General features: G+C 43.2%; 1 protein-coding gene across 2 annotated transcripts; it reads right to left on the reverse strand.

Moving 5' to 3' along the window:
• Nucleotides 1-219: 219 nt before the first annotated feature.
• On the reverse strand, nucleotides 220-4,289 carry LOC115009956 (uncharacterized). 2 transcript variants are annotated; one of them, XM_029434303.1, is made up of 3 exons: nucleotides 3,956-4,289; nucleotides 1,201-1,888; nucleotides 220-988 (listed from the first exon to the last, which is right to left on the reverse strand). In XM_029434303.1, the coding sequence occupies exons 1-3, from the start codon at nucleotides 3,961-3,963 to the stop codon at nucleotides 800-802; spliced, it is 885 nt and encodes a 294-aa protein (XP_029290163.1). In that variant the 5' UTR covers nucleotides 3,964-4,289; the 3' UTR covers nucleotides 220-799. The 2 variants fall into 2 exon arrangements, with proteins under 2 accessions (XP_029290163.1, XP_029290161.1); XM_029434301.1 differs by having other exon boundaries at nucleotides 220-1,888.
• Between the last annotated feature and the right edge of the window lie 7,176 nt (nucleotides 4,290-11,465).

Below are 11,465 nucleotides of genomic sequence, written 5' to 3' on the forward strand. Positions count from 1 at the left end.
AACATGTCATTGTGTCTTTTGACATCTGTTAGATGGTTTTGGTTTTAGTGCACCATTCTCTTCCTTTGCTACACGACACTTCTTTCAACAGCAACAAAGAAATGTGAGGAAATAAAATGAAAACGTGAAGATTTAAAGATTTATTGCTATAATTGCTGAGAATAAATAAGTCATCTTTTTCTCTTACACCATTTAAATAAACAGCATAAATACAAATGGTGATTGTGATGTAATACATTTTATTGAAGTAATTTGAAATTGAAACAGAATGAAAATTATCAAATATAAAAACATGACAAGTAACACAGTTGTTAAAGTATAACTGCATAAAATGGTGCAAGGACATTTGTGGAAAATGAGATGCCATGAACAGGGAATATTTAAAAGGATCCCAGATAAAATGGTTGGTCTTTAATACTATTATGAAAAAACAAAAACATTTGTAAAAATAAAACCAAGCTTGTCACATGTCTAAAGGTTCAGCAGTTCATTGGCTACACGATACTGTTAGCGGGCAGTCCACCTGTTAACTGGTACTAGCATTGAGTTACTAATACATTAGAGGTCCATTCAAGGTCCATACTGTGACTGCTAAGCCCATTGGTCTGTTCTCAGCTGCTGGGAGACATACTGACAGAAACACACGCTTCCCTCCAGGTGACCGGTGGAGCCGGGCTGGGGAATGGGAAAGGGAAAGTGTCTTTTAGCAAGGCAGCAGGCGTAACCTGATGAGAAGAAGGTCAGAGCTCTTTGAAACATATCTTCAGCAGAAACCTGGTCAGCAAATGTTTCTGCAAACTCATGTTTGCAACCGTCCAGAGAAACATACACAAGATAGATTTTTGAATTGGATCGACTGCCCATCAACACCTTCTCCTCCGAGAGGATTAAGTTTGCCTGGCCTGCAGCTTTCTGCATCTCCTTCAGAATGTTCTTCTCTGCCTCCTTCATCCAGAGACAGATATTGATAAATAACCCCAATGGAATACTGTAGAGAGAAAGAACGGTAAGTACCCATACTGAAGTAGGGTATGTGAGCTGTTGGGGCAACATGTCGGCAAAAGAAACTCCTAATGTTAAATATGTAACACACATGAACAATAATATAAAAAATGTTACAGCAGTAATGTAGATCAGTACTATAACCCAGAGTTGGCGCAACCACACTTTATTCTGAGAGACACTGTTGATCATCCTCACAGCCTTTCTGTACTTCTCTTGGTCCTCAATGATCAGGCGCAGTTGATCTGGTACCTCCATGTCACTGAAGTGACCACAATCCCATTTGTTGAGTCTCTCCTCATTGACAGCATTCAAAGGCTGCAGGACCTTCCCGTTGTAGATTGAAGGAGGCTGGTAGGGCACCACAGTGGACCCTTGAAGCTGCTGGTTGGGGGTGCAGAGCACCTTGAGTAGCTTATTCTTAAAATCGGGGTCGTTGGCCTCCAGGTAGGTGAGGTGGCAGAGGTGGAGAGGAACAGAGACTCCTGGCTCCAGCAGCACTGGGACAATGGGTTTCCTCTGCAGGCAGTCTCTGAACAAAGACATGTTGGCCTCCAGGAGACACCAGCGGCTCCTCACAAACTCTGCACTGACAACCAGCAGGACCTTCTGGCTCTCCTGGATGCAGTCGGACATGTTTTCCAACACGGTGCGGCCAGGAGTGAAGTCACGATCATGGTAGCAGACCTGCAGGCCGCAGGACTCAATCTGGTCGATGAGGGAGTGGCTCCACTGGCAGTCAGTGCTACTGTAGCTAATGAAGACATGGTAACACTCACCTTCTCTCAGTGTGGGAGGAACATAAATAGAGGGAGACAGTGGGACAGCAGGCTGTGACTGACTGTCTGCTGTTTGCAGTTCATTGGCTCCATTATCTATAAAAAAACTAAAGTGAGAAGAAAATATGATTTAGAAATGTAGGCATGTCTTAAAAAGATTTCTAGCAGTGTATGTATGTTAGTTTAGGTCCAAGAGTCATTAGAAACCACATTTAGAGGTCATCCTACTGCTCAGTGATCACGCTACTGCTCAGCATAATTCCTTAAAGTCAGTTCAAGTTTGAATATGATGTAAGAATATTTTTACTTTCAATAACGAATTGGAATACAATTAAACACTTGTGTAAATGAAGATCAGTGATTATATTTGTATTTTAATGACTTTATTGTTGTTTTCAGAAATTTTGGAGTGTGATATACGCAGAATGTATACGACACACAAAGGTTTTCAATCATCCAAAAGTGACTGGATTAGAAAAGCTCATCATTCTCAACTGAAGCAAATCAGCAAGTAAAAAAAAAACACTTTTTGAAAAATATCCCTTTCTCACAGGTTTAGACTCAGTCTCATGAAAGGTCCAGTACTTATATGTAAAAGCGAAAACAAAAAGTAATTTGTTCATTTTTTCCAACCGTCAATAAAACATTTATATCTATTTCAGTTCTGTCATTCACAAATACAGTCAATTTCAAAACACATATAAGCTTCACCAAGTCATCCTGTTACTCCCACATGTAATATAGCCTAAAACAAAACGTTCTCAAAAAAGTTTAGATTTAGGATAAACATGAGTTCTGTTACTAATGTGATGATTACAAATATCATAATATATTGTAAATTCAAACAGACGGCAAATATTTTCAGTTGATTTCAGGTGTAACAATATCCAAAATGTAAAAAGTGTGATGGTACATCCCTCCCTGCAGAATCATCAGCATTCAAGCAGCTCAGTGCTGCTCCAAATATACAGTAAGTACCCTCTCTGTGTAGAAAGAAGCAATCAAATAAACGATTAAAAAAAGAAATCTAATTAATTACAATCTTTGTGATTAATCGCATATATAAATATTTGCTGTCGGAGCTCCGTGCTGTCGGCAGTGGCAGTTCTAGACCAATATCACTGGGGGGGGGGCCTGGCTGGGGCCAAGTGTTTTGTCAGAGGGGCACATTCAACCCGAGGTACATTCAAGCCGGGACAATAGAGACGAAGCAGTGTTCAAGCCTTCAATATTTTTAGTTAAGTATAAACAATCGCGCACAACAAAAACAATACCATGATTGGTATGTTGCTGATTACAGCATCTCTCCAGTGATCAATCATGGCATGCGTGTTTTTATTTAGGTTCCCATGGTAACGTCATGGGACTGCCGGCTCTTTTCAAAGATCCGGCTCTTTTGGCTCTTACGGCTCCCAAATGTCTCTTCATTTAGTATCACTCGGAGCCTTCTATTTTAGCCTAATTTAGCAATTATAAATGGTTTGTGTGTTGGTAAGCAAGTTTTCATTCAGTGTTTTCATAAAAGCCTTATTGTTAGGCATTTTTTTCGTTACAGAAAAAAATACACATTTACTATTGTTTAACATTTAATTAAACTTAAATTAACAACTTTAACACAGAACCACAGCAAACAAATCAAATAAATAAAGAACAAAGTCTTAATATTATGACACTTTAGATAAAAGTCTTTAGTTCAGAGCTTCTTTTTCGGTTTTCGCTCATTTATTCACTTTCTCCCGACCTGTTGCATTTAAATCCCCGTCTCTCTGTCGCTCTGTGTGTATCTGGCCTGTACCACTACACTCTTTGGAGCGTCTGCCCCCCTTCCTTCTTTCACATAATGGTATGATCCTAGTCTGTCCTCGCATGTGATATAAAGTCCCGACCCTGCCTGGATCGTAGCAAAAAATCAGTACTTTTTTTGTATATTGTACAATCTTCGTTCAGAGGGGGGGGGCACAGGTGGGTCCAGGCTCAGTGTTACCCCCCCCCCCTCTGTGATTACGTAATCGAAATGAATGCGTTAATTCGACAGCATAACATAACGTGTACATAACAGAATAAAACATTTATCAGTGAAGTTAGTTCATGGATAAAAAAAGCTGCTTTTCTTAAGAATGAAAACTATAATCACACAATGATAACAAACACTACACAACAATGTACATTCATACCTGTCCATGACGCCGCAAATTCAAGCAAATACAATGAAGAGTGTTTGCACTGTGTGGATGATAAAGAACTGAAAAGACATTTAGGAAGCAGAGAGTGATAAACATCCTTCCTGTTCTGCTTTCAGATTTGTTAAAGCAACAGCCTTTTTCTGATATCTGACGGGCTTCTAACGGGAATAAAGTCACTGTGCCTTTAATGGCTGGAAGTGGCTCGTATTAGTCCAGACTTTACGTTGATTGGGTGAGTTTCTATCAAATAGTAAAGACAAATATGTGGACAATGTTAAGCCCATTGGTCTGTTCTCAGCTGCTGGGAGACATACTGACAAAAACACACGCTTCCCTCCAGGTGACCGGTGGAGCCGGGCTTGCGAAAGGGAAAGTGTCTTTTAGCAAGGCAGCAGGCGTAACCTGATGAGAAGAAGGTCAGAGCTCTTCGAAACATATCTTCAGCAGAAACCTGGTCAGCAAATGTTTCTGCAAACTCATGTTTGCAACCGTCCAGAGAAACATACACAAGATAGATTTTTGAATTGGATCGACTGCCCATCAACACCTTCTCCTCCGAGAGGATTAAGTTTGCCTGGCCTGCAGCTTTCTGCATCTCCCTCACAATGTACTTCTCTCCATCCTTCTTCGAGAGACGATACTGAATCAACGACCCAAATGTTATACTGAACAAACTATACACAGTGAGCACAGGGTTGTCCTTAAAACCATTTAAAGAGTTTGGAAAATATATAAATAGAGCTAACATAGTAAGTATCACTATGACAGAGGTAATGATGAGCACATCTCTAACCCTGACACGGATGTCATTCTGAGAGACACTGTTGATCATCCTCACAGCCTTTCTGTACTTCTCTTGGTCCTCAATGATCAGGCGCAGTTGATCTGGTACCTCCATGTCACTGAAGTGACCACAATCCCATTTGTTGAGTCTCTCCTCATTGACAGCATTCAAAGGCTGCAGGACCTTCCCGTTGTAGATTGAAGGAGGCTGGTAGGGCACCTACAGTGGACCCTTGAAGCTGCTGGTTGGGGGTGCAGAGCACCTTGAGTAGCTTATTCTTAAAATCGGGGTCGTTGGCCTCCAGGTAGGTGAGGTGGCAGAGGTGGAGAGGAACAGAGACTCCTGGCTCCAGCAGCACTGGGACAATGGGTTTCCTCTGCAGGCAGTCTCTGAACAAAGACATGTTGGCCTCCAGGAGACACCAGCGGCTCCTCACAAACTCTGCACTGACAACCAGCAGGACCTTCTGGCTCTCCTGGATGCAGTCGGACATGTTTTCCAACACGGTGCGGCCAGGAGTGAAGTCACGATCATGGTAGCAGACCTGCAGGCCGCAGGACTCAATCTGGTCGATGAGGGAGTGGCTCCACTGGCAGTCAGTGCTACTGTAGCTAATGAAGACATGGTAACACTCACCTTCTCTCAGTGTGGGAGGAACATAAATAGAGGGAGACAGTGGGACAGCAGGCTGTGACTCAAGGTCTGCAGTCTCAAGTGAAATCATTGGCTCAAACATCTAAAGAGAAGACAGAGGTGAGAACATCACAATCATTATTAATGACCAGGCCCATGCATTTCTATGGTTCTCTCCATACTTGCAATTCTTCATCCATCCACCACACCCCCTCAGACATAAACACCAAGTCCTAGTTACCTGAACACTATTGCACCTGCTCACCTGTTCCCCATTCTCCAAATACCCCTCTTGCAAAGACTTGCCTTTGCATGTTAGCCTTTGTATCAGTTTACCATTAAAATGACTGAACTGATCCTGTTTGCCAGATTGTGCTTGCCTCGCCCACACACCTTGCGACACACACTGTATATATCAATAGACAGCGTAGACAAGCAAAACACTTCTGAATAAAACACATTATAATTCAACATGACTGCAGACTACAGCCTCAATATGACCATGCAGTTTATTTGACTCCAAACCTATTTAATAACAGTTTCAATAAAAACTACACATCATAATTCAGATGTTTCCTACTGTTGTTTTCTGTTACTGGTTTCACTAAGGACAGCTAAAACAATATATTCTCTTACCTGTAGATAACAAACTCCTAAAGCAGGCCGAGCAATGGGTCGCCAACAACAGAATAAGGAAGTTTGAAAACTAAAAACTAAAAACAATGCACTGCTCTCTTAATAAAGGCAGAATACTGTATTGTCGAGTAACAACAGCGGGAGCAGGTTACAGTGACTGTACCTTAGACTTAATGAAAGTCAAATATAAGATATTACATCACCCTGCATGTCAAGCCTGTCTGCCTGTTGCCTGATGTAGTAGTACATAACACAACACATTGGCAGTTCAGCTTTCTGCAGTGTAAGAAAACACATTTATTAGCATATGAAGAATTTTACCTGCACATAAGTTTTGAGTCTTATTCTGGTTTAAATCCTATTTTAATAGGACATTTACATGAAACAGCTACACTTGGTTATTTAGCTCCCTGAAAACATTTTCCAGGTATTTTCTGCATGCAGGTGTGTCTTGTAAACACAGTTTAAACTCAACATTGCCAGTGTTAGACTTTCACTTTCATTCCATGTTGTTTCAGACATGTTGTTTAACATCACTTCTTTTGTTTTACTGACTTGGCACAATGATGCAATGAACATCTTTTGAAGATTCACTTCTGTTGAGTGGAGAATGACAACTACGGTAATGACGCAGTGAAGTCTTTCTTTCCCCGAAAAAAGCATAGAATTGTTTTATATTAACAATGCCTCTCCGGGAACCATACCGTGTTGGAGAGGTTTGTGTGTCTCTATGAACCTGAGAGCTGTGTTGTCTGGAGCCTTGTGCTCCTGGTAGGGTCTCCCAAGGCAAATTGGTCTCAGGCGAGGGGCCAGACTAAGAATGGTTCAAAACGACCTTATGAAAAAAAGAGAAAGAGAAGGAGAGACCCTGCCTGTAGGAAGCATGGGGCCCTGTCTGGAGCCAGGCCCAGAGGGAGGGCCCGACAGCCAGTGCCTGGTGGCCGGGTTTGCCACAGAGCCCGGTCGGCTACGTGGTGCCTCCCATCCATCCATCCTGTGGGCCCACCACTCACAGGAAGAACCGCTAGGGTCGGGTGCGCTGTCACACGGGTGGCAGTGATGGTCAGGGACCTCGACGGACCAGACCCGGGCAGCAGAGACTGGCTCTGGGGACGTGGGACGTCAACTCTCTGTGGGGGAAGGAGCCGGAACTAGTGCGGGAGGTGGAGCGCTACCAGTTGGATCTGGTGGGGCTTACCTCTACGCACAGTCTTGGCTCTGGAACCGTACTCCTGGATAGGGGTTGGACTCTATTCTTCTCCAGAATAGAGTTGCCCAAGTTGTGAGGTGTTGAGCGGTTGTGGGGATACTCACAAGCCCCCGGCTGAGCGCCGCTACGTTGGAGTTCACCCCGGTGGACGAGAGGGTCGCCTCCCTACACCTTCGGGTTATGGAGGGGAAAACTCTGACTCTTGTTTGTGCCTATGCCCCAAACCGCAGTTCGGAGTATTCGGCCTTCTTGGAGACCCTGAATGGATCCCTGCAGGACATGCATCCAAACTGTAAGGACATGAAATACCAAAATATATGAGCGATTTATTTACAAAAGAACATAAATTGCGAAGTAAATTAAAATATGAGACGTGATAATCAGTGATCAGTAATGTGCATGTTGATGTGTGTGGATAATGTGGTGTAAGGTGTTGTGAAGCAAATCATGAAACAAAAGACAAAGCAAAACAACGGGGTTTCCTGGATCAGGCAGGGAGCGAGAGAGCAGCATTGCGGATGCTGGGCCTTTTATGTCCTGAGGAGCGCTGCGCCCAGGTGCTCCAGATCTGACTGGATACTGCCATCAGCTCCACTGACACCTTAAAGATATACAACACAGTGACTGACACAAGACAGGTTAAGCAGGGGCCGTCGATCTTCGTTCCTACCCTCAGCTATGGTCATGAAGGCTGGGTCATGACCGAAAGAACGAAATGACGGGTACAAGCGGCCGAAATGGGTTTTCTCAGATGGGTGGCTGGCGTCTCCCTTAGAGAGAGGGTGAGAAGCTCAGCCATCCGGGAGAGACTCGGAGTAGAGCCGCTGCTCCTTTGTGTTGAAAGGAGCCAGTTGAGGTGGTTCGGGCATCTAGTAAGGATGACACCTGGGCACCTCCCTAGGGAGGTGTTCCAGGCACGTCCAGCTGGGAGGAGACCCCGGGGAAGACCCAGGACTCGGTGGAGAGATTATATCTCCTCACTGGCCTGGGAACGCCTCAGGATCCCCCAGTCGGAGCTGGCGGATGTGGCGTGGAGAGGGGAAGTTTGGGGTTCCTTACTGGAGCTGCTGCCCCCTGCGACCCGACTCCCGGATAAGCAGTAGACGATGGATCGAAGTCATCCTGTTACTCCCACATGTAATATAGCCTAAAACAAAACGTTCTCAAAAAAGTTTAGATTTAGGATAAACATGAGTTCTGTTACTAATGTGATGATTACAAATATCATAATATATTGTAAATTCAAACAGACGGCAAATATTTTCAGTTGATTTCAGGTGTAACAATATCCAAAATGTAAAAAGTGTGATGGTACATCCCTCACTGCAGAATAATCAGTATTCAAGCAGCTCAGTGCTGCTCCAAATATACAGTAAGTACCCTCTCTGTGTAGAAAGAAGCAATCAAATAAACTAAAGTACATATTTATTGGGAGTTATAAAGATCCATGATGTAAAAACATAACGTGTACATAACAGAATAAAACATTTATCAGTGAAGTTAGTTCATGGATAAAATAAATAGTTTGAGGACACGTACAGTAAGCTTTCATACCTTGATTGATGTTTCTATAAACAACAACACCAGAATCCTACTGCTTTTCTTAAGAATGAAAACTATAATCACACAATGATAACAAACAGTACACAGCAATTCATACCTGTCCATGACGCCGTAAATTCAAACAAATACAATGAAGAGTGTTTGCACTGTGTGGATGATAAAGAACTGAAAAGACATTTAGGAAGCAGAGAGTGATAAACATCCTTCCTGTTCTGCTTTCAGATTTGTTAAAGCAACAGCCTTTTTCTGATATCTGACGGGCTTCTAACGGGAATAAAGTCACTGTGCCTTTAATGGCTGGAAGTGGCTCGTATTAGTCCAGACTTTACGTTGATTGGGTGAGTTTCTATCAAATAGTAAAGACAAATATGTGGACAATGTTAAGCCCATTGGTCTATACTCAGCTGCTGGGAGACATACTGACAGAAACACACGTTTCCCTCCAGGTGACCGGTGGAGCCGGGCTGGGGAATGGGAAAGGGAAAGTCTCTTTTAGCAAGGCAGCAGGCGTAACCTGATGAGAAGAAGGTCAGAGCTCTTCGAAACATATCGTCAGCAGAAACCTGGTCAGCAAATGTTTCTGCAAACTCATGTTTGCAACTGTCCAGAGAAACATACACAAGATAGATTTTTGAATTGGATCGACTGCCCATCAACACCTTCTCCTCCGAGAGGATTAAGTTTGCCTTGCCTGCAGCTTTCTGCATCTCCCTCACAGCGTACTCCTCTAAATCCCTTTCCAACAGAACAACCTGAGTAAGCCACCCACATGTTATAATGCCCAAACTGTACAGAATGAGCACAAGAACAGTTGTATTCTTGTCTTTAAAAACATTTATATATATTGGAACACATATAAATAGAACCATTGTAACAAAGAACATTGTCAAGACGGTCATCACAATCAGCTTTACAGCACCGAGTGGGTCCATGTTATTCTGAGAGACACTGTTGATCATCCTCACAGCCTTTCTGTACTTCTCTTTGTCCTCAATGATCAGGCGCAGTTGATCTGGTACCTCCATGTCACTGAAGTAACCAAAATCCCATTTTTTGAGTCTCTCCTCATTGACAGCATTCAAAGGCTGCAGGACCTTCCCGTTGTAGATTGAAGGAGGCTGGTAGGGCACCACAGTGGACCCTTGAAGCTGCTGGTTGGGGGTGCAGAGCACCTTGAGTAGCTTATTCTTAAAATCTGGGTCGTTGGCCTCCAGGTAGGTGAGGTGGCAGAGGTGGAGAGGAACAGAGACTCCTGGCTCCAGCAGCACTGGGACGATGGGTTTCCTCTGCAGGCAGTCTCTGAACAAAGACATGTTGGCCTCCAGGAGACACCAGCGGCTCCTCACAAACTCTGAACTGACAACCAGCAGGACCTTCTGGCTCTCCTGGATGCAGTCGGACATGTTTTCCAACACGGTGCGGCCAGGAGTGAAGTCACGATCATGGTAGCAGACCTGCAGGCCGCAGGACTCAATCTGGTCGATGAGGGAGTGGCTCCACTGGCAGTCAGTGCTACTGTAGCTAATGAAGACATGGTAACACTCACCTTCTCTCAGTGTGGGAGGAACATAAATAGAGGGAGACAGTGGGACAGCAGGCTGTGACTCAAGGTCTGCAGTCTCAAGTGAATTCATTGGCTCAAACATCTAAAGAGAAGACAGAGGTGAGAACATCACAATAATTATTAATGACCAGGCCCATGCATTTCTATGGTTCTCTCCATACTTGCAATTCTTCATCCATCCACCACACCCCCTCAGACATAAACACCAGTCCTAGTTACCTGAACACTATTGCACCTGCTCACCTGTTCCCCATTCTCCAAATACCCATCTTGCAAAGACTTGCCTTTGCATGTTAGCCTTTGTATCAGTTTACCATTAAAATGACTGAACTGATCCTGTTTGCCAGATTGTGCTGCCTCGCCCACACACCTTGCGACACACACACTGTATATATCAATAGACAGCGTAGACAAGCAAAACACTTCTGAATAAAACACATTATAATTCAACATGACTGCAGACTACAGCCTCAATATGACCATGCAGTTTATTTGACTCCAAACCTATTTAATAACAGTTTCAACAAAAACTACACATCATAATTCAGATGTTTCCTACTGTTGTTTTCTGTTACTGGTTTCACTAAGGACAGCTAAAACAATATATTCTCTTACCTGTAGATAACAAACTCCTAAAGCAGCCGAGCAATGGGTCGCCAACAACAGAATAAGGAAGTTTGAAAACTAAAAACTAAAAACAATGCACTGCTCTCTTAATAAAGGCAGAATACTGTATTGTCAAGTAACAATGGCGGGAGCGGTTACAGTGACTGTACCTTAGACTTAATGAAAGTCAAATATAAGATATTACATCACCCTCACCCTACAGGTTCAGCCTGTCTGCCTGTTTCCTGATGTAGTAGTACATAACACAACACATTGGCAGTTCAGCTTTCTGCAGTGTAAGAAAACACATTTATTAGCACATGAAGAATTTTACCTGCACATAAGTTTTGAGTCTTATTCTGGTTTAAATCCTATTTTAATAGGACATTTACATGAAACAGATACACTTGGTTATTTAGCTCCCTGAAAACATTTCCCAGGTATTTTCTGCATGCAGGTGTGTCTTGTAAACACAGTTGAAACTCAACATTGCCAGTGTTAGACT

Source organism: Cottoperca gobio, chromosome 6 (assembly GCF_900634415.1).
Source record: "Cottoperca gobio chromosome 6, fCotGob3.1, whole genome shotgun sequence".
NCBI lineage: Eukaryota > Metazoa > Chordata > Actinopteri > Perciformes > Bovichtidae > Cottoperca > Cottoperca gobio.